The 27,702-nt window shown below is 43.8% G+C and overlaps 1 protein-coding gene across 2 annotated transcripts in view; it reads right to left on the bottom strand.

The window, feature by feature from the left end:
* Positions 1-1,449: 1,449 nt before the first annotated feature.
* Positions 1,450-27,702, bottom strand: part of SLC22A23 (solute carrier family 22 member 23) — a 111,769-nt gene continuing 85,516 nt past the window's right edge. Inside the window, exons 5-11 of one of the 2 annotated variants that reach the window (XM_026843062.1) lie at positions 27,516-27,643; positions 21,005-21,094; positions 15,288-15,390; positions 12,085-12,317; positions 9,388-9,420; positions 7,448-7,571; positions 1,450-1,862 (exon numbers count right to left, since the gene is read on the bottom strand). In XM_026843062.1, coding sequence (XP_026698863.1) covers positions 1,505-1,862; positions 7,448-7,571; positions 9,388-9,420; positions 12,085-12,317; positions 15,288-15,390; positions 21,005-21,094; positions 27,516-27,643 — 1,069 coding nt within the window. In that variant the 3' untranslated portion in view covers positions 1,450-1,504. The remainder of the gene's footprint in view (positions 1,863-7,447; positions 7,572-9,387; positions 9,421-12,084; positions 12,318-15,287; positions 15,391-21,004; positions 21,095-27,515; positions 27,644-27,702) is intronic. The other variant, XM_026843063.1, reaches the window with a different exon arrangement.

Here is a 27,702-nt window from a genome sequence, read left to right as displayed (position 1 = left end):
AAATGGATGGCCTGAGTGAGAAAGGAGGAGAGGGAAGGAGAGCAGGGAGGTTAACTACAGTGCAAGAAAGCTGTTCGGTTACAAAGTCCTTGCACTGAACTAGATCCTCACAATATTCACAGTGAGAACCCAAAGCCGATGGCCAAAGGAAATGGTTTGGGGGCTGGAGAAGTCAAGTGACCACTATCAAAGTGCCATCTGCACAGTAGGATACAAACTGGATGTTCACTTTGCTTAGAGTTGGATTGATCCAATTTAAGTAAACTTTTTATTTTCCTGAATGAAAATCCTACAAGAGCAGTTGGGGAAGGGGGGAAATCTGGGCAAGTCCACTGTATTTTCTTGGGTCAGAAAACATCTCTAAAAGCCCCAACACAGCCAAAAGCAGACCATAAGTCATTATTCACAGGCTATCAATTAATTTCTTTCCAACAGTCACTTGAGCATTTTGTCCACTTGAAAATCCAAATCCTGGTTCTGAAAACAGGTGAGGCAATACCAGGACACTCATTTCACCGGAACTGGAATCCCAGATATGCAGCCTTTTGGAATAACGGTACAGATCATAGCCCATGCTCCTTATTTTTTTGTCCCTGCTGGTCTATGCTCTTCTCCTGGAACAGTCTCAGAGATTGTGGGCCTCCTGGTAAAAAAAGCCATTCTTGGCAAAACTAATTTTTGCATTATTGATCAAATCATTTACATCATCTACATTACCATTAAAGACCAGCGGGAACTATCTAAAATAGATTAATGGACTCTTAAAATACGGAAGGCTGATTCTCACTGAAAAATCAGCTTGTTTGGGTAGGATTTTCTTCACTGCATTTGGTGAAAAAAGTACTAATTTAGAAAGTAATTTTTAAGTGCACATGGGATATAAAAAGAAACATAAGGTTTTTTTTTTTTTTTTTTTTTTTGGTGTATACAAACACAGCAGGCAACCTGGGCACGCTTGGACTTTGTAGACAGGCAGAAGAATGTTGCACAAGTCTAAACTTAGTCAATTCAACTTTGCAGTAGATTCCTCTTTCCTTTAAAGAAACACAAAAACAAAACAGAAAACCCCCCCTCCCCCCGGTTTCTTTCTTGGAATGGCTGCACCTCTTATAATAAGATGGCTTCATTTTTGTGATCTATGAAAGGAAAAGGAAATAAAGTGCTTCTTGAGAATAAATCAAAATAAATATACATATTTAATGGCAGGAAAAAAAGAGTTCTGAAGGGCTAACTCCAGCCAGGTCTTTTCTCAGATGAGTCTTTTCCCCCATAACTTTTTCAAGAGCAATCTGCACAACAGTTGAAGATGCCAGAAGTTGCTTTAGCAGCAGAGTTGAATTCCCCTAAGTCTGTGTCTGCTCCATCACTGGTTTGTAAAATCTGTGCAAAACACCTTGCCCAAAGTGCTGCTCCTCCTGCACAACAGCATCAAATAAAATACAAAAAAGAAAGAGAAGAAAAAATAAACCCAACCAAAAAAAAAGAAGGAAAAAAATCCACCCAGTTACATTGACTTCATCCCGTTGGCAGTGGTGTTCTCCGAGATCCCATCGCTCACAGCTGCCGAGTCGTGGAGGCCGGAGTAATCCTTGAGTTCAGAGTTTGTCAGGAGCAGGGGCTGCTCCCCCTTCTTGTGCGGCAGGAGGGGCTGCCGGGTGTAATGTTCCCCATCTGGGATGTTCTCCGGCAGGTTCTGGTTCTTGCTCTCTGGCAGCAGCAGGATACAGATGATGCAGATGAGCGTACAGCAGGCAAAGATGACATGGTGGAGGAAGTAGCCTTTCTGGTTGTGGAGTTCCATGATGGGGGCAGTCAGGCGGCCAAAGCCCGCGCTGGCCAGGACAAGCCCCAGTCCTCCTCCCCTGCAAATACATCAAGAGGTGAGAGCCCGGCCTCACAGCCCTGACAGGTTCCCCTGACTAACCCTCTGCCTGGCATGCACCCAGGCATCCGAAATCTCTAAGGCAAACCTGGTTTGCTCACAGCTTTCATACTGTGCAGTTACTCTAGTAGGGAATTGCTTTGCTGTTGTAGATCATTGCTGCCTATTTGTCTCAGCGTGGGGAAATAGCTATACTCAAATATCTTTCCACAGCCTAACTGCCTCCACAGAAAGAGGAGAGGAGCTTTAATCACATGAGTGTCTAGACAACCCTCTAAAGTATTCCCGTTTCCAAGTATCCCCATATTCAGTGAGAGAAAATCAGCTTTTTGCTCAGCATGCCATCCTTCTCCAGCTTAGACACCAAGAAGCAGTAGGTGCAGAAGTCAGTTCTGGCTGCCTCTAAAGTATCTGTCATCAATCAGCAGAGGCAAGAGATTAGACTTTACAAGCCACTGCCTTGATCCATTATACTAAACACTGAGTGCTGAAATATTTTATCCATAAAAACATGTCATGCCTGGAACCTCTCAACACACTGATGTTGTAATAAAATGTATAATTTTCATGAAAAAAAAACCAAAACCACAAAACATAGCTAGTGGTCAGAACAGGAGAACAAGAGTTTGGGATTAATTTCCGAGACCTCCTCTTAATTCACTGTGCAAGTTGAGGTAGGTCCCTCACTTCACTCTTTCTTGCTCTTCTAGTGTATTCTTGCATCACAGAAAGCTTGTGAAAAGGTTAGCACTGGTAAAACACTAAAGTTAAAAGTAGGTAACTTTATAAAATAGTCTTTATGGCAGAAATGCTTAGTTATTAAATAGAATGTGCTTGTGTACTGAAATCATACATACATGCACACCAAAACCCAGTGAAAACATACTGAAGCCTAAAAAAATGGGGGGTGTGAAAATAACCTCATCGTCCTCCAGTCACAAACATGGAAGTCACTTGTGCAAGCCAAATTCAGTGCTCTCTCCTGATGCTCAGCTATGCAAGCAACCTCTCTTGCAATTCCTCGTCTTGCTCATCAACGTCTCTCCAGGTCCTGGAACAGGCAGGCCTGGCACACCTCTGGCCATATGCCCACCTCATTTTGAGGCACAGTTCACTCTCCTGGGGTCCATCCCTGCTAGGTTACCCCACACAGAAGCAGCACCACAGGCGTTTATCTGGAGCAGATCATTCCCTCCTCCTGCCACAGCACAACAGAGGTCTCTGGTCAGCAGAGTGTCACTCTCAAGTGACTTTGTTTTAGCAAAATCTCAAGTGACAGCTTGTCCTTTGTTTTGCAAAGGCCCTGCTGCCTGCAGAGGGAGGTCTCTTCGCAAGCTTAGTTGCTGGCACCCTGCTCCCCACTCCACCACCAAGCTCGCCCAGGCAGCACGCTTCCCATAGCTCCTCTGGGAGCTGCAATCTATTCCCAAATCCTCTGAGGATCAGATGGGCCTGATCAGCTGCTTCAGTTCATGGCCCAATAGCAGAGATGTCTTACAGAAGACAACTGCAGAAGGCAAATGAATTATTTATATCAGCTATTTGGGAAGAAAACTTTCATTCACTACCGAGTGTACTAGAAATCACAGCACTATAAACCTACAAGCACCAAATTCACTCAGCCATCCACTGTGTTAAAGCTAATCTTCACCCAATCCTTTCCAAAATCCACTGCTGCTTACTTGACAGCTAAAGGGCAGCAAGCACAGGTTTCAAAAGATGCTCCTGGGACACTGACTGGATCAAAAATTCATGTATGTATCTTCTGATTCTCCAGACTTGGCAGAGCATCTTTCACAGACAACCAATTTTCCCCAATACTGCAAAAGCCTTTATTAAAAACTTGCCAACTTCTGATGGCAATTTAGAAACCCAGCTGAATGTGGCCATTGTGCAACTGGCCTCCCTGCAACTTCATTAATACACTCACATGAGTAATCGACACAACCAGCCCCGAATGCATGGCAAATCACTATCCAAGCTGGCTGCAGAGCAACAAAAGCCCGCTCATTTACATCAGTGTTTGCTATGGCTAAATTGTATCTCAACCCCTGAGAAGAACCTGAGGTGAGTTTTAAAAGCCACTGTAGAAGAACATCGAGCAAGCTGAAAGGAAACAGGAAAAGGCAACAACAAAGACAGCTCTGTCATACGGGTCAAGTGGCTTCAGATTTGGAGGGGAAAAAAAAAGTTTTTCCATATGACGTCAGTAATTAGAGCAGGCGTTACTTTGTCCAGCTCCATCAAAACCTGGCAGAAGGCAGCTAGAAAATACATTTTGGTATGTGTCCTAGAAGATTTTGTTTAAATGTTTGACTATATTGCAAATATTAAAACAGAGAAAAAGCACTCCAGACTGAAAATACTGTCAGGAATTTTTTGTTGTTCACATGCCCATCAGGAAAACAGGTACAGGATAAGAGAAGCAGCATCCTCATAATTCACACTGGTTTTGCAGGTGCCATGGGGCAGCAGATGGAAACCAAAAACATTCAGGGTGTTTTGGGGCACTGCTTCTCCTCAGTATGAGGTTTCCCAGTGCAGGGGCCCAGTGTCTGTATTTCAAAGGTGCTCCGAGGTACAGAGCAGAGCCAAGGGAGGGAGCTACTGGCACCCATGGTGAGCCTCAGCTTCTCCCCTTGCAATTCTGCCTGGCAGCAACTGCTGTGGGGGCTTTCCCATGGCATGGCCTCACGAGTGATCAGAGCCACTTCCCTGACCCCTGCTCGCACAGCAGCAGCAAGGCAGGATGATTTGCATGAGGCTTATAGTCTGACATGGGCAAATCACAAAGGGACATTGGTTCAAAATTTTGTCCTCCGAAAGGGCTTCCGTGTTCACAGAGGAGAATTTCCTTGCTCACTACTGCAGTGTTCTTTTGGAGACCAGCAAAACATTCTTGCTGATATTCTTTGCTTGAACCAGGCTAAACATCAGTAAGGGAACTTGCCCTTCACAGTGCTGCTCAGGGGAGCAGAGAAACGTTAATCCCATTTTTGGATGGCCATTTGTCGGTGTGAGCAAACAGGTCGATATGTGGCTTGGCTTGGAGTACAGAAGAGCCAGAGAGATATTCAGGCTGAAGGGGACTTTGGGAGAGCACCTATTCCAGCCTCCTGTACAACGTGGGACCAATGCTGAATTCAGATCAGATTTTTAGGGCTTTGTCCAGTCAGCTCAGCCACTTTTTAAAGTCACCTTTTAAGTCATACCTCCATGGGTTTTCCCTGCCTTTCCTGCATATAAGTGACACTGTTGTGTGCTCAGTCCCAGGCCAGAGCTTCAGTAACACACCAGGACGCCCTTGGCCTCATAAGGCAAGGCACCACCTTTGGAAATCCATGCCTAGTTCAGGTCCCACTGAACAGCACTGTATCCCACGGGAAATCTGGCTTGAGGCAGCTATTGAGGGGTGAAGCTGGCCATTGCTGCCTACTCTTTATTTCTTTGGCCAGATGGGTGCAAAAGCAAGACACAGAGAGAAAACCAGATCTCTCTTCCACTTGGTAGTAACTGAGCATGCAAAGGATGGGGAGGGGACGTACCTCAGCCTACTCCTGTTTAGTAGCTGTGCAGACTACAGTGGTGTTCCCATCAAGATTACTAGAGATGGATTATTGGTACCACTCTGTGCTTCAATTCAGCATTTGGAAGGACCTCTGTACCAAAGCCCCCTCTACAAGGAACAGGAGCTCCTGGTGAAGGCCTCCTGCCCAGTGCCTGGAGACAGGGGTGCAGTGTAAGAGTATGAAGGACCCCTCTGTGCCACATGACAGTGTGGGACCTTTGTGTTTCTGGAGCAGGCAGCACCTCTTGGCGATGAGCACCTCTTTCCTCCTACACTGCTGCAACCATTTATCTCAACAGCACAGCAGTCGAGCTGGACAGGCTCTATGGATTTGCTATCATGCCACTGCTACCACAATAACAGCGGTGCTGTTTTCCTCCCTCAGGGATGGGGGATTACAGGTAAAGAATTTGATCAGGCCCCAATGCTCTCTCTGCCTCCTTTCACTTAAGGTTCCTTGAGAATCAACCAAAAGCATATTAAGATGGTCTGAAATGCTAAAGGGCATCTGAGGCAATAATCTGGAGAACAGGTTATGAGGGAGCAGCCAAATCCCACCAAAATGCAAGACACAAGGCAGCTTTAACCACACCTCTGCCTGAGATGGGTTTATGCATTGCCCTGAGCAACACCTCCTAATTACAGCCCTGAGTGGGTTTTATCAAGAGCTTCATGGTGGTAGGACAACAATGCGGTGCAGTGTCATCATCCCTTTAATAAATGGGGCCCCTGAGGCATACCCAGCTATTGTCACTTGCTTGGTGTCACCCAACAGTGTCAGGGGAACCAAAATTTTGGCTCTCAGCCAGGATTTTGTCCCCTTCCCTGTAGCAACGCAAGTGATTTAAGGAAAAAAGCTTGCGAAGTTCACACTGTGCATGTGACCCCGCTTGGCAGATTCTCTTCTGGCTGACATGGCCAATTCCTTATCTATATGTCTTTCAAACAGAGACAAGGAGAAAATTAAAGAGGCATAAAAACACCAGACTGACTGACATGCATATAAGTAAATGGCTGTTAGTGTTTCAGACTGCTGTATAATCTTCTCACTACTCACACTGCCTTTCCCTGTGGAAATAATGTTATCTGTGAAATACTTTCACAAAGTCAGATAGCTTGGAAGAAAAGGCCACGGATCAGGGAGACTCTGGCTACTCAGCTGACAGTTTTGCTATAATACTTTTGCAAATTTATTGAAAAGGCATATAATTTGGAGAAAAAAAAAAAGCAAAACAAAAAAAAAAAAAGCAAGCATCCTCTTCCTTTCACTCTCCTTCCCTCCCACCCATATGACCTACATTTCTGGCAAATTCAATGGAATCAGGGTGGGCTTCTGAATTGCTGTGGCATTGCTGAAAGCATAATCCAGAACACAAAAGCACAACCTTTGTGCTGTGGAAGATAACAGTGAATAGTTAAAATGGTACGAAAACCTGACGATACAAAGACATTTTATGGGAAGCTCTCCAGTGAAGATCATCTGCCTGATTTTTGCTACTGCCTAGGATGAAAGTGCTCCTCTTTAGGAAAACTGAGCCTCTACTAAAATATACCTGGGTGCAGAAAGAAAGATGACTTTATCTGCACTAAAGGCATACCACTCACACTGGTGCTGCTGTAGGAGAGGCAGACTTGCAGAGCACCTAGTAACAGAAGCAGTAACACCGTTCAGCTGCATGATCTGGTTCAGCTAAGCATTTAAGACAGTACCTCACTGCAAACAAATGCAATGCATGTGATGCCTGGCCTGCTGATAATCACCACGATGGGACGCAAGGTGGAGCCACTGGAAACAAAGCCTCTCTGTCTGCAGACAACCACTTGGGCAGACTGACTGCAACGACATTAAAGAGCGCCCCCCAAAATTGCTGCGAAGTCTCCAGTTATGGGGGACTTTCCTTCCTATACATTGTGTTAAGTTACACAGCCAGTTATCAACGAAATGAGGAACATTTCATCCCTGTTCTTTGAAGATGGGGGGGCCTCCAATGTCTCACCTGATTACTGTGGGTGTGATTTCAGCACAGAAGAACACGCTGAGGCTTCCAACGGCATGCGAAGAAAACATACCCACGATGGAAAATGCGGTAGAGAATTTGTCTTTGACGCTGTCACTCATACCTGCCAAGACAAGTGTGTTCACAAGCAATGAGAATCAGGCCAAACTTCCAAGGAAGAAAACAAGAAAACAGTTTTACGTTACTCATTCTCCCTAGACAAGAGTTTGAGTCATTTTTGTAATACTAATTTAAAACTGGTATTTATAAAATCCATTCCCCAAGCACACGAGACACAAATATACCTGAAAAAAATCATAATGTCCTGCCAAAAATGGCATGGATCTCTGAATTATTTATGCTCAGCCACCACAAAAAGGTAAAACCCAAGAAAAAAATATATCTTTGGGCAGTCTTGTAGGCACCAGCCACTTCCCTCCTATATTTGACAGACAAGTGGAGGCAGGCAGTGTTCATCAACCTGCCAAACATCTGGTACAGCTCAGTGGCTTAGGCACTGGAGAGGCTCACAGGACAAGAGGGGAAAGAAATAAAAGTGCTCCCATCTCCGAGCACATGATTAGTCTGCAAACTGTGTCATAACCCCCAGCTTGACAGCCTTCGCCTGACAACTCTGGGTGAGAGAAGCCGATGCCAAGACAGTGAAGCATTCCCCTAAGTCACTGTGTCCAGCAAGGCTGTTTGTTCAATCATTTCATGGCTGGATGGCAGCAAGGGAGCAAACAGTGTCTGACAAGCACAGGAAAAAATCTCAGTAAGTCTAAACAAATCTAAAGGAAACTGTCTCCCAGCCATGATGACAATACATCTCTCACTTGATCCCCACCCGGCACCTTCTGTGGGCAGTGGTGGGATATCTGATCCAGGGTTGTACAATCTCATGTTGTCCATCCTGTCCAGCAAGGAGACCAAGTTGTTTGCAGAGACTATTGCACCATGTGAGGGGAACATATGCCTAATGGGAGTGCTGGGGAAAGGAGTGGAGCTTTACAGCCAATGCTCCTCACTTGCTTCCAGCCAAGTCCAAAGATCTGCCTGGAGAAAGGGCTGCTCATCAGTGTGCAGTCCCAAGCAGGTGTGTTCTCTGGGTTGGATTCAATGAGAAGCAACACCTGCTTTTGTTCTTGCTGAATATATCAGCTCACAGGAGAGCAAAAGGTATTTGGGAACTCTTAGGTTACAACTTCTGAAATGTGCTACAGCCTGCTTGGGGCTAAGACCTAACTGCAGTTCACCCCAGGTCTGAGGGAGAGAGCAAATACTGCCAGCAGGTAAGGACCTGAGCATGGCACCTTGCAAACTACAGGTCTCTGAAGCACCCTGGTAAATCCTGCATAGCAGGTGAGGCTGTACCACTGACCCCACAGTGAGTCACGACTGCTCAACAGAACAGACCTTGGAAACGCTGGGCAAGGACGGGTCTGTTAAATCAAATACAGAAGGGTAAATTTTGTTCCCTTGTAGCCTGTCACTGCACTGTTACTATAGAACTTCAGGCTGGGATAAGGTTCCTGGGGAAGTATTTTCTAATGTGCCTAAGTCCCCTTATCAGAAGGGACTTCGGCATCTCAGGTCTTTCTGGAAAAGACCGAACTGGGAAAGTTGCTTCTGAGAAGGAGACTTTCTGAGAAAGTCTTGCCCCATATCTAAAAATAAACCTTAAGGGGAACCTCTGCACCCTCTCTTGACATACAGAGGCAAGTTAGACTATGCAGAGGGGATGCTATACCAAGAGACTGCATACAAACAAACAGGCCTGCCTATGAGCAGGGTCCCAAGGGACTGTGTAGAAGTGGGCTTTCCGCCAGCACCCCTCTGCAGCAGCAGCTCCACTCTGGGTGCTTTGGCTCCAGCCTTTCAGATCCAACAGCTCCCGGGCAAGCGCTTCCTGCATGAAGCAGATCATCTGTAAACCATACCTGAGTCTGGAAGTTGACTGTATTTTCCAATCACTGGATCCGTGACCACAGAAGTTAGAATAAGATAAAAATAAGAGAGAAAGGGAGAGAAAACAAGAACATACTGTTGTTACATATTTATTTATCCAAAGGAAAAAGAAAAATAAATGTAAATCCCACATGCCACCCTAGCCCCCCTCATACACTTGTTTCCCATGTCATGACTGGCATATCCTCCTGTGACCAGATAGGACACGCTGTTTCCAGGCCCCTTTCAGCTGGAGGACAGCATGCTAATGAGACAGAGATAACAAATGCAGCAGTAAAGCATTTTTAAGAGCCCCAGAATTACCACTGGGATTAACACAAAGGCCTCTTTGTTGTTAACAAAGGGGGAGAAGAAAAACTGCTCTCAAGCTGCAGCCCCGAGGGAATGCCCAACAGAGGCTTTAGTTAGAGCAAAAGTCTGGGCATCAGCACCATCATACTGGTGGGAGACCTATTCCTTGACAAAACTCTGGGCTGGTGGTCCATGTGTCACGCTAGCCACCAGCTGCCATACGTCCTAACTGCAAAGGAGCACACAGCAGTACTGGGCAGCAAGGAGAAGGGCAGTGACACGAGCTGGACACAGCTCTGCTGGTGATCTCCCACCAGGCTTCTGCAACATCCCAGGCAACACCCCAAGGTCTGGAGGAAGGGCTGAATACGGCAAGCCTCAAGGTCTGCCGTGGGTTTCCTGCTGATGGAGACTACCCTTCTCCCTCTCTCACCCTCCTTCTCAAATTCTGATTTCGTTTGCTAATTACACTCAAGCTAATTACACTTTGCTAAGCTAAAACATGCAGGAGGCTGTAACAGATTTCATAATCAGCGGTGTCACTGCTTCTCTCCAAATACTGTCTAGCTCTTTTGAGGAAGAAGGGGGGCATGGTCTAGAGCAGGGGGAGACAAGCTGCTCTGAAGTTCAAGGCTGCCCTCTTCTCACAAAGAAAGGGGCGAGGGCAGAGTGGGGAAGGCTGACGAGCACACAGCATTGAGAGAAGTCTAGGTGTCAACACATCGGAAAGCACCTAGAGCCCACAGCTGCTCTTAGTTTTAGCAACTTCGCTCACAAAACCACCTAAACCCATTGTGGATGAGGTTGTAATGATTGCTAGAGGGTGTTCCTCCCCACTTCCCCTCACCCGTTTGTTGTTGAAAAAGTGCAACCAGATTTTCACAGCTCTGGAGCAGACTTTCATGGTTCTGGCATATTTTCTGTCCACTAAGCAACTGCACATTTATTACCTCAGTAGTCTTGACAAATATCTAATGTCCTTAAAAAAAACCCCAACAAACAAAACCCAGACAAATCTAGCATAGAGAGACCCTGATAGACACCACACAAGAATGTGGAGTTTTGAGATATTGCACACACAGAGCGTGCACCCGCATGTCAATAGTCACATCTATCAATGGGCTGGGGATGAGACAGGGCCGGGGGGCTTCTCCTACTTTCAGCTGGGACAGCTGAACGTGGTAAATGTGTGCTCAGAGGGAACATAAACATCTGTGCCAGGCTGGGAGCAAGCGCACACAATATTGGAGTTTCCTCCATGTCATGAAAGAGGTTCCCTGTTTCCCTTTTATACTCCCACAACTAGCACGTTCACTAAAGGTTAACTTATTAAACACTTTCAGGAAACACAGACTGTAAATACGGACAGCTCTTGCTAGATTGGGGTTGCTTTCAGCATGCAGGAATGTGAAATCTTTCCATCCCCAATGCAGAAAACTCCTTCTCATTAAAGCTCTTAATTATTTCTAAACTTAGAAATGAAAAACAGCAACAACCAGTGTTCTGGTGTTCATTTCACCAGTTTGTCCAAAGCACGTCTCAACCCTCTTACTCCTTCCTTGGGGTGAGGTTTCTCAGGACAGGGGTCTAATGATTGGCAACTGTTAGATTGCTAAAGCACATCCCACCTTCTCTCTGCTTTAACACCTCTCTGATCCATCACATAATCTTCTATTGGTGAGGAAGTTGTAAGACAAGGAAATAAAATTAAAAAAGGGAGTATTTCTGTAGCAATTTTAATAGCTGAAGCAGCTCAAAAGGGCCAGAGAAAGGTCACTGCCTGCAAAGGAAGAGGTGGGATGCTCTTGCTTTTGGCAGGAACAACCCATTTGAAAAGCTGTGTCACCTCACAAAATCCTGTATATTTGTTCACACTGACTATATATACACACCACATTACGAGCAGGGTTTCTCAGCTGCATATTTCCATGCTAGCTGTATATTACTCACACGTAGCAAGATGCTCGGAGCAGGCAGAGGACATACACCTATTCCTTTAACTCCTGCTTGTTTAGAGGCTATTCAAGAAGCAGACAAGTGGGAGAGTTTCCCCTTCACAAACCCTACCCAACTCTTTCCCCAGAGTGAATTATACTGAAATAAAAGTATTTTGTTTGTTTCTTCTTAAGTGACAGCCCTAGAAGCAGCCACAATGCTCAACGAGTTTCACCACAGAGACTCATCCAGAACATAATGCCTTTTGTTAATGAACCTAAGACAAGTGTTTGGGGAATCCTTCAAACAAATTCAACTTCTTAAACTAAGCAGGTGTACAGCATGTCAAATCTGAGAAAGGCAAAAGAAATGCTAATATGTCCTGATCCCGTATTTGCATGTCAACCTTGCGTGGTCCTGAAAAGCTCTCGTCTCCAACTTACAGTTGAGAAGGCCCAGCTGTAGAAGGGATGCCAGAGCTGTAAGGATCATGAAAAGCAGGAGTCCTCCTCTCCTCCCCAGAAACCCGACCACCGGACACATGGCCAGGCAGGATGCCAGCGCAATACCAGCCATGGTATAGTAGTCTGCATAGAAGTTGTGGGTAATCGCCATCTTCGCTTCATGCCCCATCATGCTTTTCGCAAAACAGTGGTGTATGCCGTAACCAGTCAGCCTAGGGGAAACAGGAGAGGGCAAGGGGAGGTCACTGCTGAGAAGGCAGCCACACACTGCAACATAATTTAACGTAGAAACACATCAATGCAAGAAGAATTTCTTCTACTGAAGGAATACAACAGCTGGTGCAAAAAGACTCAGACTTCTAGGTGCTACTGTAAAAATAAGCAATGATCCAAAGAAACAAAAAGAAAACCCTCTATTCCAGCAGACATTTGCAATCTACTGGCTTCACCTGCTGCTCAAGATCAGGGTACAAGCAACTTTATAAGGACTCCTAGCACATGACTGATTTTCCCCAACATATTTCAGAACTTCCCTATCTCGAGAAGGACATGTTTCCCTTCCCCATGCATCTGCTGATGGCCAGTCAGTGCTGCTGTGAAGCGGCAGCCTGTGTGCTTGGACAGCAAAAACCATGCAGTACAGGAATACCTGCCTGCCTGTAGTGTTTGGTTGTACTAAAGATTTCACCTCAATTCCCAAGCTAGCCTGTTACAGCTGAAAACCCCTTAGAAATGATTATTTGAAGTCACATGTGCTGCAACAATTATGAAACAGTAAGTCCTAATTCAATCTACAGATTTACACCGCCCTCCGTATCAATGTGTCCTCCCTTTTAAAAGTTTCTTCATGATGCCAGTGATCTTGCCACTCCGTTTCATTCCCCATTCTCCTGTGTCCCCCTGTTCCCCCCCCAAAAAAAAGAAGGAGAGTAGGGGGCTGGAGGTACAGAAGTCAGATGAGAAGCCCCAGCATCACCCCTGATGTGGTGCAAAACTGCAGCAGAGCTGCTAAGGGAAGTCATTGCTCTCAACTGCTCCCATCACAGCTCAAACACTTCTGCCAGTAAGAGTCTCCTGGCCCTGGCATTTAGATCAGACAGACCTCATGTCACAAATTAACTGCCTGGCAGAGCATCGGGCATGGATCCAGGTCTCCAAAAAATGAATGGCAGGTACATTACAGTGATACACCTCTATTCTCCTGAACGTCAGGAATTTGAAGTGCTGTCAGTGTAAACTGGATATTAAGCATAGAAACAGGTGGGAGAATACATAGTCACTGAGACCATGACAGTCCAAGGCCTGGGGAATTTCTCTTGCAATCTTGTGATTCAATGCTATAGTTCAAAAATACACCCCTAATAATACACACCCTCCCCTCTTAAAAAAACACCCCAGCACAAGTACTTACTGTCATAGAAGAATGTAATTTGCTTTGGATATCTAGATTATAATGGGGTCCTCCCATAAGTGAAATATTAATTAGCAAACAAATATTTAATAAGAGGGCAGAGTTAAACAGTTTGTACCTTCTTTCTCTTGTGCACGCAAACACACTTGAAGTTGTTATTTATGCCATGAACTATAAACTAAATTAATCTATCATCTGCACTCTGCTTTCCAGCCTGCTTCCCCAGGAACTACTCTATTATCTTAACTTGCTGAACAGCTCAGAACAGTTGCTTTTAAAACTAAACACATTTATTTCCTTTGATGTCTTGTAATTCTCTGCAAAAGGTTTCTTCTCCATGTTCCACAGTACAAAAAAATTTAGCACAGCTTCACCTAACAGGAATAACAGAATTAAAACTCTATAGTTTTTTTTTCCACCACCCCCTAAAAACAAACATGAAAGCTATTTTCTCAAACACACATCTGCTTCATGTGCTACTTGGATGGCAAACAGCCTCCATGTGCTATTGCCAGAAGTCACTCTTTGGGCTGCCTAGTTCTGGATTAGGGAATTTCTAAATGTATGTAATTATAAAGGACGAGGGAGAAGGGCTGAATTCCCCACATAAACATTTTTCACAAATACAGATAACACTGGCTATTAAATCCAGCAGCTCAGCCTAAGAGGAAAACGATGTTTCAGAATAGAGGGAATCAACCACTGATAGGTGGGAGAGACACACAAAAATCATAAAACCAGAGTTGGTTCTGCAGCTGATAATGCTGAAGAGTGACCCCTGAAGTGCATGTGCAGGACTACCTGCCCAGAACAGGGGCTGTCCTCTCTGGGTTAGGACTGACCCATGAGCCTGCTTAAAAGGAGTGAAGGTTGCAGAGTAGAGCCCTGAAGTGATGAAGAAAAAGCTGCAAGAGCGCTCTGTACTTCTAAACAGAGCAGAGGATGGGGGATTTCCAGTCTTCTCCCCACCCCCAAAAAAAAAAAAAAAAAAAAAAAAGAAAAGAAAAAAAAAGAAAGGAATTCAAATGGGCATTTTAGAAGATTGAAAAATTAGAAGATCCACTGCCGCTGCCCTCCCAGAAGTTGCTTGGTTAAAGGCTAAATTAGCAGCCTCTCTTTCCTCTTTACAAGGTGCTCAGTTCTGGACAGGAGGTCTCAGAGCCTGGTAACCTGGGAAACCCTCAGGCAGATGCCTGGTTTTGTCCACATAAGCACATCACATTGCTCTGTGAGAGACCACACATTCTCCCTGTGTGCCCCATACACGATCTGGGAGAGCTGAAGCACTTTGTAATCTGCTTTTGAAGACCTATCAAGGACAGTTGTTATACAGGGGAGCAGGCTTGTATTTACTGGCAAGCAACATCTTTCTCTGCAACACAGCTATATTAGATGTCAACTACTTGAACTTGCACTCCTGTGGCATTACCGGTTTCAAAAATTCCACCAGCATGCCAGTAGCCACTGTCTGCATGCGTGAGCACGTACCAGCATGTGGCCATGCAAAACCACTGGTGATAGCCACTCACTTGCAGCACAACACCTGAGAAGACATGGTGCGGCTCCCCGAAACAGGCAATGAGTTCCTCCATGTTTGCCTTAAAAAAAAATAATTCCCTGCAACAAGCTGGTGTTTTTCCAGGATCATTTATCAGAGACACTAGTGAAGGGTCCCACACCAGGAAAACAGAGGAACTCCCTCATCATTTCCCATTACCGCTTCCAGCTCATCAACCACACAACTATTCAAACAGGAGGAGATTGGACTTACGAGTTCACACATAATACTACAATGTTTTTCCACAGGTTCCTGGTTCCCACCACTTTAACAATGCAGACTTTCTTGGGTCTTCTGGTGATCTCCTTTTCCAGCTCTGAAACAAACCAAATCAAAATTATTCTTTCAGGGGGGAGAAAGAGGAAAAGGAGATTTACTTGTTCACTTGTGAACTACAGATACTCTGAGGGATGTTCTGGAGAGAAGGACACTACTGATTTCTCTAATAGCAGCTCTAAAAATGCTAAACCACCTGCCTAAAGTCCACCTCATATTCCTCATTTTCTTCCAGGCCTCCCTTAACCTCCTTGGGGCTGAAGAACTGCCCAAGAACTCCTTTGCACCCCAAACCTCCTCCCAGTTTTAAAATATGTTCGTAGAATGAGGGTAGGATGGAGCTTGATCGCAGCAAGTGTGATATAAAATTTCCTGAAGAACATGATTCTGCTAATTTTTAAACACACCACACACCCCCCCCCAGAAGGACTGTGCTTGTGCAGTTACAAGACCTGCTGCCTTCCTGCAATGCACACCTGAGAAGTCATGGAAAGGACTGGAGCTCACTCTCTTTTGTGGGAATCTTTTGAGGTTTGTTCAAATCCAGGTTTCAGAAAGAAGTTGCTAGGACACTATGTCAGCTCATCCTCTTCCACCTTCCTCCCCATTTCAAATGTTTAAAATTGTTCTGATGGATGTCCTAAACAGAAAACATTTCCTTAAAGAAAAATCCTTGGCCATCATCAGCTGTGATGTCTTTGTGTTTCAGAACTAAAACCTCACTATGTCCTTAAAGCCCTGGGCAGCTCCAACGTAACTTTTATTTGCAATGCTATAGCAACACACAAGCCTAGCAAATATTGCATCTGATATTCTTGTCTGCACGGGACAAAAATAAAGGACACTGCTTACTTCCCAAATATCATCAGGTTCGAGCTTGAACACCTACCTAAGCATGCCAACAAAACCACTGTTTCCAAGCTACTGTATCAGAGAGACAGCTGCAAGGGTGTACAGCCTGTTAAAAATGGAAGAAGCTGTAGCTATATAGAAGCATCACAAAGATGATGCCTTCCAAGAGTACAGACTAGGACTGTTTTTTTAGGGCAAAGACTTGTGCTGCTTCTGTCTAGTCTAAGTGTGTTTAAAGGCGGCAGTGTAGCTCTGTTCTGAACCGTGCATGTGTTCCCTTCGTGCATACGCAAGTAGTCCGGGTGTCCTCAGTCGTCCTCACTGGCCTGCTCCGACCTCTGCCTAACTCCACTGAATAGCAATCTCTTAGAAAGATGCAAGACAGGAAAAAAATAAAAGCAAGGCGGGGGGGGGGGAGAGATAAATCACCCGAATTTACAAAGAAAACAAAAGACACTTTTGTCTGCTGTTATTTGAAAATTGTATCATAAAAATAATAAATCAAAAGAAACACTATGCAAATTTATATGCAAATAGTCGAGCTATTCACTACTCACGGTCACTCCTGATCTTCTATTTAGAGTAACTACAGGGAACACTTCTGAGAAAAGCAGCAAAGGGTATTTTACATTAATGATTGTACTTAAGCAGAATATTGCCATACTCTTTTCCTTACTACCTGATAATAGCCCTTTCTCCCCAGAATCTACACAGCACGAAGCTCAGAAAAGCATAAACACAGAGGTGGAGCAGAAGAGGAAATTGGTCAAATTAATATCTGTACTACAGGAGCACTTCACGGGCTCAGCAATGGATCAGGGCTATATTTTTTAAAAAGCACAATAAAAAAAGATGGTACCTAATCTCAAAGAGCAAGGTCAAAATGATTTTTGTAGCAAGATTCTAGAAAGGAGTCAGAACAAAATAATTCAGAACAACTGAAGCAGTTAGATAAAACACAGTTATAAAGCCTATAACTGAGCCCAAGCCAAACCTTCTACAATGAAAAACTCAAAGCAAATACTAGAAGCAGCACAAGGTTTTTAAAAGCTGTTGATGACTGTTTACTGTTTCAGCTGAAGGGCAACAATGAAAATCACCACCCAAACAACACACATTGCACAGACTTCATGCGGACATAAGGGTTCACTTGCAAACTAAGAATGACCAGATCTGGCATGTACAAGTAAAATACCTCCGTCAGCACAAGACAGTCCCTGATACCATATTCTCTGGATTTTCTTAATTTGGATTTTCATGTTTCACAGTCATTTTTACTTTTTACTTTGAGAAGAGCAAGCAGATTTTGTTGTCAATAAGTGCTTTATTGAGTCACAACTTAATAAAATTAAGAGAAGCAACACTTAACTTGGTTACACTTCCCTGCAGAGCCAAACATTATTTTGGCCTCCACTCCTGCTTTGTTCATACATTAGGGGTTGCTACAATCCGTATGTTCTTTTTTTATTGTCACGCACACTTTGCTTGTGCACTCAGGCTCCCTTTTAACCTTTCTTATAAGTTAGTCCTTCCAAACTAATTTTCATTACTGCTTTTCACTCGACTGCTGTTCTACCCTCCAGCAACGGATAGCCTGTGGGTTATGAGAACTGGCAAACACTACCTCTGCTTCAGCTGCAGTGAGGATTCTGCACGAGGGGGATTTCAGCCCTTCTCTGCCCTGCTTCATGCAGCAGTCTCCCTTCAGTAGATCCTTGCTTCTGCTCTGATAGAGGTTATACTCCATGGATACATAGCATCATTATATGAAAAAGTCCCAAAAGAGATTCCAGCTGTATTTCCTTTCCAAGGATTAAAGAAAAAAACCCACAAAACCCCAAACCATTAAAAAAAGAGAAAAAACCCTGGCCTCACACCTGACATCAAAAGAACACCAATAGCACCTGACTTTTTACTGAAAACCTTCTGACCCTACCTGATATTCAGTCTTCCATCCTTCTATGTGTTAAAACACTGAAGAGAAGTCCCTTGCTTCAGACTGACTCTCCCCAAGTCTCCAACACCATCTATCTTCCTGATTACTTTCTCCATCCTTTATTTCTATATATACACCAGCCCGATGTTCTCAGAAAAAAACCAAAACCAAAAAACACCACCCCAAAATCAGTAATTTACAATAATCAAAATATCATTCAGATAGCAACAAAAGAGTCATCATCTACAGATCTGGCTCTCACTTAAGTGGCCTGCTGTTTCTGGAGGTAACTCACTTTGCACAAAGGGACCTGCTCTGACTGACTGTGATGGGCATCAGGAGAGCGGCAGCTCTTAGGCTGTCTGGACTTCATAGGTCAATGTGAAGATCTTAAGAGAAATCAAACCAATACCTATTAAAACACCACGCAAGCAAACTACTGCTTTCTCAGTTACTGGAATAACACCAGGAAAAATCCCCCTACCCTCAACCTATTCTTTGATTTTGCACTGAAGTCACCAGTTCAGAAGGAATTTGCATTCTGACTGATTTACCAGAAGGGCGAGTGTAGAAAATAAAAAATATTTTTATCCATTTACTCAGAGACCCATTATGAGTTTTCCCATACTCTGGAGCCCACACACACTCTAGGCTTCCTATTCAGGGACTCGGTAGGAAAACTGTCAACAAGCTAACTCTTTATATCTCAGTGGAAATTAAAACTATTCATTGGGAGACTTTAAAAGTCTCATGGGGAGGGGAACCCTACCAGCTTCCAGCTCCCAACGCTGCTGAATTCTCATGGGATCCTCTGCGTTTCAGGAGCATGGCTTTCAAAAATCAGAAAGTTTCTTTAAAGCCTTCAAATGAAGCCACCCATCTCTGCATCACTTGGCAAAGACAAAATAGACAAAGCTCAAATCAAGTTGCTGAAAAAGGATGTCCAAAATGACAAGTGTCCTGTGGTGATGGACTTCTGCTGGATTTTTCTGGCTGCTAAATGATACTGTCAGTAGCTCTTTGAACATGAAAAGAGCTATGGAAGCCCAGCAAAGAGGCTCAATCAATCCTCAGAGCACAACAGCTCTGCAGCAGGAGGTAGATCAGTCCGAAATGCAGAGCTGAAGCAACCTACTCACAGCCATACTGCGTTACTGGTAGACAGGGTTATTTATACCTTCCAGAATTTTTGCTTCCATGAACTCTCTTTGTGCCTATTTATTTTTATCATGGAGGACTAGCAGCCTGATACAGTGTATTTTTGAAAAGCTTAATAGTAAAGGAATACTGAAGGCTATCAAGTAACATACAGAAATGATGAGGTGGATAAGGAGCTGATTGATGGGCAGACAGCAATAAGGGATAGAAAAATGAAAATCATAAGAGGGCAGTAGGAGGTTAGTGTAGTGGCAGGGTGACTTGTCTTATTCTCAAAAAAAAAAAATCTTGTTTAATAACCTCACTAGGGAGCTTGGCACAAACCTTAGGAATGTGCCAACAAAGTCTGCTGGTAACAAAGTGAGGCATTGCCAGCAGTACAGCACAGCACAGCAATGGGACACTGGAGAGAAATTGGTGAGCTTGAGACCCTGTGTGGCAAAAGACAGTAAAAATGCAAAATACAAGGTAAGATACTCTGAGACTAATGGGAAATACTTCTGCTGGAGGATAAGCTTTTAGCAAATCCTGATGGACTTGGTTATACACTACTTGAACACAAGTGACTAAAAGGTACCAGTTTATTGTGTCCACGACGTAGCTGCAATTCAGACAATGAAATACTGGTGCTCTTTCACAATTCTGGTCATCAATATTTGAGAAACTAAAGCTTTGGCAAACCTGTTTATAAAAAGGGGAGATAGAGGAGAACTTCAGCTCAAAGGAACAGGGTTGCTGTCTGCTCACATAGCATGAGAAAAGAGAAAAAGAGATTTAACTTAAAGATAGTCACAGACATGAGCAAATGGGAAGGGAAAAGAGACAAACAAACTGGACAGCTATAGTGTATTTGAATTGAATGCTAAAATGTATCCCAATAAAAGAGCAATCTGGAGTCTGGAATGGCCTTCCAACAGAAGCACGGGACATAAATACTAACAGCATTTAAAATGAAGCTCATTTCATGAGAGCAACTGTATAACTCAATGACCATAATAGCAGAAGACTGATCGCAATAATTTGTTTCAATCCCGTACTAAAATCAATCAAAAAAAAGATATGATAAGTCAGACATAAGGTTGTCATTTCAATCTTCGGTTGCTCATATGCATTATGATACAGCACTTAGATGATCACACTTTACTTTTTCCCTGAGAATGCCTGCTGCAGTCAGTAAATGGGCAGCTATTAATGATATCTCTACCTTTCCCTTTCAACATGTGCCTCTCAGCCTTATTGTCCAAACCTCCCGGTGAGTAAAAAATCATAGGTTTCCTCAGAGACATTCCTACAGTGCTGTCAGAATATTCATGTACTTCATAAAAACCAGTGAAATCATCTTCACCACCTTCTTGGAAGAGTAAGGAGGAAGATTATTCCTGTTTTGCAGATAGAGAGATAAAATACAGAGGAATTGTGTCCAGAATGAAAAAAATAATGCAAAAATACCCCTTGTAGGTGCTGATATAAGTGCTCCCAGTTTTCTGCAAATCAAGCCTCAGAATTACATGCTAGAGACAGACACTGAAAAAAATTGTGATTAGTAACATCACTGAAAGAGCCTGATTCCAGGGAAATTTCCATCATCGCACAAGAACATCCCTGGCAGACACAGGGAATGCGCATAGCTCTTCAGGAGACATTCAGCTTCATTTCCCCAAGACTATCCTCTTTCCTTCTGCAACCCTCTGCCTCATTCACTACACACCTTCCAAATTCTGCAACAAATGAGGAACAGACAACAGCTTCATTCCCACAGCATCGTCCATCCTATGAACTGATTCGTCCATCCTATGCCCTGTGGAAAAAATAGGTTGTCATCATGTTATTAAAGGCTGTACCACCGTGCCTTCATGCCAGGAGGCCAAGCAAGGGTTGCCCAGGCAACCTGACTTCTTGCATTTCCCAGAGCATGACTTGTCAAGGTTTACATTCCTCTAACATTACCAACATTAAAAAAGCATACAACACAAAGAACACCTCAAATGTCATTGTCCAGAGACATATATGGGCCATCAGGAGGTTTCAAGATACCTATGCATGCATTGCTGCTGTCTACTGCCGGAGCTATGGAGGAAACCTCAGCAGGCAGAGCAGGTGAGTTGGGTGGTAGGGTGAGGTGAAGCACACGTTTTAGGCGTGGATTTCACAAGAGAAGAGTGACGAGACTGAATCCTTGGGCTCGACAGCTTGTTCTGGAGGGAAGGGGAAGCAAATGATTGCAGCGCCTTTGGGTCTCCATGCTCTAGCTCTCCTCTTTCTCTACAGCAGTTAATTCCTCCCAGTTCCCTGTTGCCTTTGCCCCTCTAAGTCCCTTCCAACTATCTTCATTCTTTGCTCCCACAACTCTTTTCACTCTCATTTCTTCTCTTTGCTGTCCACTCATCCCCTCTTGTTGCTCTTTGCCTCCGCTTACTCCCCAAGGTCTCCTCTCCTACCACTCACATCCACATCCAAACTCACCTACCCTCTCCCCTCTCGGTGCACATGGGCTGGGGGAGCACTGGCAGCACCAGGGCTTGCTGTCACCCCTCCGCACACAGTTCCTGCCCTGTAAAACTGACTCCTCCGGGAGGAGAGGCAGCACTGCAGACACAGAGCCAATGTGCCAGTCAAGCACAAAGCACCTGTGACAGGCTGGAATGAAACCAGCAAGAGCCTAGGGAGGACTCAACTGGTGTCATTCATTAAATAGAGGCTGACATCCCCCTCCTTTTTTTTTTTTTTTTTTTTTTCTTGCATATTTGGCTTTTCTCAGTGGCATCAAAAGGCACGTCCTCAGTAAAGCACTCCTTTTTACCCCTGTCCCCTCCAACCCAGCTCCTCTCAGAAGTCACTACTGCCCTCGCCTGGGATACTGTCAGGGCATGCATGGGCTCTCCTCTTCCATTCCTGTAGACCTAGCCAGCAGAAGACGACTTACACTGATCAGTTTTATTCTTCTTATTTGCTATTTATCATGTACTCCATGTCCTGAAAGAGTTGCAGAAACTCCATCAGTTTCTGCTCCTGGACAACAGGGAACCATCAGGAGAAACTCAGCCCCTCCTGAAAACTGATTTAACATACAAGAGAGCAACAGAAATCACTGGCTGGTTTTGTTTGAGATAGAAATCTCTGTGGCTTACACAGAGTCCTTTATAAGACCTGAAGTTTGCCTTCAAGTAGCCTCCTTGAACTGTTTTAACTGAATTTCCCAAATTTACCTGACTACCCCCTGGGACTTTAATGGAATATTTAAGTTTGGCACCATTTAAACCACCAGGAAACAGAATCTGGTAAAGGAACATATCCGATGGATTTGTACATAGTAGCATCACATGGAGTTACCTGTATTATGGGTCCAGGGAACTTGCTTGCTGTCTCTAGCTAATAGACCTGGCTCTTCATCTGCCACAAGCTTTAAAACTGTAGTGTAGTTGTAAGTGTGATGGTCTAAGAATATGAGTAAAGCTTTGTAGGGAGAGTTAAGCTCTTCTATTAGGGAAAGAGACTGACTGTTAGACATAAGGCTTTTTCACCCTTCCCTCTGCTATTTACCAAAAAAACAAACAAACAAAAAAAAGGCGCATCTAAGTACACAGATCCAAGCCTCAGGCTTAGGCAAAACAAAACAGGAAACTAGATTATGCATAAAAGAAAAGTCATGGCAGTGTGTTGCTCAGTAGCAATAAAGGTGAATGACATTTTTTTTTCATTAAAAGGAAAGCCCCTGAAAACCACAGCTTTCCTAACTTCAATCCACACACATATGCACACACAGTACTTGTCACCACTGTACTCCTTCCTTTCCCTGTTATGCCCTGCATGCTAAAATACTGGCGTCTATTTGGATGCTTGATCTTTGCTGTCCACTTTTGTAATTACATCAATATTATTTCTCTAAGCTTGGAAAGGAACCTTGGAAAGTAACTGCTATAAACCTGTCTGTCCACAGGAGCACTCCAATTTTCCTCTAGAGATGAGCAAAAGGAGGGTTTTGTTATTCAGCCTGCAGTTATTTTTCTGTTAAGGAATATCCAAAACGTTTCCCACCACAGGGGAAGAGAAGAACTGCACAAGGGTGGGTTTCCACGGAAGCATCAAGCTGAGAGTCAGGTAACTGCTGATAGGCTTCTCAAGCGGTGCATTTCCCAGCACACCCAAACAAGGGGCAGGGCTCGATGCTGGTGCAGCAGAGATCAGCCTGCAGCCGTCGATCTGTTTCAGCCAACAAACAGACCCTTTGCCACACATGAAGGAAAAACATGCATCTTAGCAAAATAATGCAAGCCATCTAACATGTGACACACCTTTAAAAGGTGTAAAGACGGTTGGCACTTTGAGATTCCCCAAAATTCTTAGATTTAGATACAATTCCCCTAAACACTCTTCTCTCCTGTTCTGCCAACAGATCTCCATGCTTCCTTAACATTTATTTCACTCAGGTCAAAATGACTGTCCTGCAGTTGCAAAGAAACGTATGTTTCTTGTTCTACAGATGAACAGGGTAGAGATGAAGTTTTTGGAGAAACTGGTAGTGGAAAAACCTGTATGGAATTAATATTATCAAAATATTTAATTTGCTCATGATTGAAGCTGACTTTTTTGGATAATGTTTTGAAATATTTGTCAACAAAACTCACCAAGCCTATTTTACAAATGACATTTCAATACGCAGTTGGATAACAATCATTCCCTGGATGCAAAAATGAATTTAAACTTTTATTTCTAAAAAATGGCAAAGTGTTGAGCTAATGGGTGAAATTCTGAGACTCAGAATACTAGGGAAGATTTAACCAGGTCTAATTAGCACATCTAGATTTCATCAGCATTAAAGAAGAACATACGACCACATAAAACCAGAAATCTCTTTATGAAGGCTAATTATTTGTGCGGAAAGTCACAAGGTGCACGAATCACTCAAAAATAAAGCCACTTAAAGCTGTCAGGGAGAGGGAGAGGCAGCTCTCCTTTGGTTTTGCAACCACAACAGACACTACATTACACCCCTGGGGCAGGTTAAGGAGTAGATGAGGGCAATGTTAATTTACAACACTCTGGACTCCTACCAACATCCCTTGTCTCATTTTGTTTGCCATGCAAACTCTCCTGCTGGCTGAGCATCGTCCATCAGATGCCCATGCCGATTTCCTCCAAACACGGGTTTTTACCACAGCTGCCAGATCTTTCAACTGCAGCTGGACCACTGTCCAGACATTTAGTTGTTCTCTTTAGAGACATCTCCCAGAAGAGCACTAGCAAACAACTCTCACCTATGGATTGATTCAAAAACAGGAGATAAATTTTGCTCTTTTTTTTTTTTCCCCACCCAACACATGGGCCACCTCCCTGTGGAGCAAACGGGCAAACAGAAGGTCAGTGGCACTTTCCACTATGGGCAGTGTAGCCAAATGGACCAGCAAAAGCTTTCAGCAGGCAATGGGAAGAGTGTGATCGTTCAGAAAGGAAAATAAGCCTGTTCATTGCTTGGACAGTGATTCAAAATTGCATTTTTTTTCCATCCCAGAAATATTTCACCCACTTGAACACTACTGGTTTTTTATTATGGAACTTGTATCAGCTGCCAAAATGTGTACATATGAAACTAGTGTAATTCCTGTAATGATCTGTTATATAGGATACACTAATTTGACTGCTACATACAAGTAAAATGACACTGGGTTTCCAGCTGTAAGGGACTGCAAGTGAGCAGTTTATCACTGAAATGTATGGGGAGTAATTCAATCACAGGAGGCTGTTATGACAATGCAGTGAGGAATAATAAACAGCCACACAATGGCCCCTAAGGAGAGCAAAACAGTTTCCAGCCCTTTCAGATGGAAAACAAAGAATAAAACAAATCACAAACAAAAACCCCTCCACACAGATAGGAAAGCTCAACAATGGACTCAAGGGGAAATAGGGGATATCTGCATCAGGCTCAATGGCATCCTTTCTCCCAGACAAGTACCAGCTTTTTACCCATTCCCTGCTACAGCAACTATGGGTATGTGATAACACACAAAAGCAGAGAAATGCTTTCTTCTGTTTACCGACCCACTGGGAGACACATGGCCCACAGTTTGATCACATTCTTAATTCTGGACTTCTACTTTTCTCCTGTCCTCACTCAGTCCATCAACACTCCCATGCACCCAGAATGAGAGAGAAAGTCCTTCCTTCCAAAATTTTTAGTTAAGCTCATTTTATTTTATTTTAATACTACACCTCTCTTGCTCTCCCTACAGAATTGCAGCATCCCTCTAGAGCTGGGTCAGAAAAGTCTTAGTGTGTGGGGCTGCAGAGAGAGTTTAAAGAAAAAAAGCAAAGGAAGACATAATAAAAAGCACCAACAATATCCCCAGCAGATCCAGCATCAACAAAGAGGCAGATATGACCATATTCTCTTAAACTGAAAGTTTGCAAAGGCTAACGTACTGACAAATGCTATATCGAAATGTATTTGCAGGCAGAGAATCCATAGCATCAAGATGTGTAATAGTGCTCTGTTTTTCACATGAAAGGGAGTCTCTCCTTAAACAGGAGTGTACCCCTACCACGAAGCTGGTAGAAAAAAGTAATCAGTCATGAATAATAGTCATAAAACCATTTTGATACTTAGCATTCCTGCAAGGACAATATCATTACATATGGCTTAAATCCCTCTAGCATACAGTTGCATCTTTATAATTTTTCTTTAAAAACCTCAGATAATTTATGTTTTCTTTCCCCTAGAATGTATTTTCTTTCATCTGCAAATTCAAGAAGCTGACTAGCTGAGAAAAGCCAAATTTAGAGTTGGTTGAGAAATTCCAAGTCCAATTGTGAGACATTTCATTGCCTCAGAAATAGATTTTCTCCATATCCGTCATTTACTCTGCAGAAGATCTGCAAAAAGGAGGTGGGGGTGATGGACATCACTGGGTTAACGGCTCCTCACAGACCCTTATGCTTTTCAGAACTCTACCAGAAAAATGTCACTTACATTGCAAAGCCATGTTGTGTGCAATACAGATCCAGGAACTGTAATCCCAGACACACAGTTAGGTGCAAACAAGCTAATTAACACCAGTCTGCCAGCTGCAGCAGAAATCACAGCAGTGACCTGGGTATGAATACCACAGGACCAAATTGGACTTTTTTTTACTCCTCACTGATGAAGACTCCTTAATATGTTAGACACTGATGTTAACGGTGACATTTTTCTATTCTGGATTAAGTCTGATCCAGTGCTGACTTATGCCTTTATCACTGACTGATGATACAGTTACCCCAGAGACTTCTGGCAGAGAGTATTGGCCAAACGCAGGGAGCATCACCCCTACCAATGGGCAGAGCTACTGGGTGAAGTCTCCCTGCAGCCCCAGGGGTCAGAGAAGGTAGCATCTGAAAAAGTAGGGAAAAAAAAGAAAAGAAATCCAAAACATTTCCAGTGTTTTCTGACTAGTGGGTAGTCTGATACAGATTGCAAGTGGCAGTGTAAAATGGGTGTTTATGGGCACTGTCAGGCCTGTGAGAGGGAAGAGGGGAGCCTGAACCAAATCTGACAGGTGCACCGGTGAGTTGAAGATCCAGAAACTCTTCACCTTTGTTTTAATTACAGCTACACACAGAGTCTCCTGCAAAGCACCCTGCAAGAGACGAGCATGGCTGTTTTGGTGACAAGAGGAGTCAACTCTTTCAGTAAACCATGGAATTGATCATTTAGACTCTCAACCAAAAACTGCACCCTACTGCTGCCACTTGCAGGCTACCCCCATCCCCAGAGCAGCATCACTCAGATGATGCAGGAGATGAAAGCAAACCAGCAATGCTTTAAAGAGAAACTGTAATGTGGTTTAGGTCTGCCATGGGTCTGGCTCTTCAGATCTGGGGGTGCCACTTCTCCAGCCAACAAAATAAGTGTTGCACAATGGGCAGGAACCCAGAGAGCAGCTTCCTTAAAACAGAGTCTCCAGAAGCACACAGGGCTGAAGGTGCACTCTGTAGCCATGGCAAAATTTTTCAAGAGATGTCTCTAAAGACATATGGCACTGCAAGATGAGACTATAATTACTAGGACTGTTCAACAGGCCAAGTAATTTTTAACACAGTGCTGGAATTTAGAATGGGTTTTCAAGAAAAGCAAAATGAATGAATGAATTGGATGATTTTACAGGCAGCAAATAGATTATTTAATTCTGAGCAGCAATGCCACATGCAGCCTTTAGAGAAGGCTGTCTGCCTGTCCTACTCACCAGGTACCACTCCTTTGATGTCGCTTTCCGTGTTCATCCTGTTCTTGTGCGTGAACTGAAGGATCAGTTCCTTGGATGCCTCAAACTGTTGTGTAGCCATCAGCCACCGAAGGGACTCTGGGAAAATGCTTTAAAGATGGAAACCAGGTTAGGGTCACTTCCAAGTTTCTGTCAGAGGAAGAACCAA

The sequence above is a fragment of the Athene cunicularia genome (assembly GCF_003259725.1).
Source record: "Athene cunicularia isolate RWA chromosome 2 unlocalized genomic scaffold, athCun1 chr2_part1, whole genome shotgun sequence".
In the NCBI taxonomy this organism is placed as follows: domain Eukaryota; kingdom Metazoa; phylum Chordata; class Aves; order Strigiformes; family Strigidae; genus Athene; species Athene cunicularia.
The sequence above is the reverse complement of the archived record's forward strand: the minus strand, read 5'-3'. Positions and strand labels throughout refer to the sequence as shown.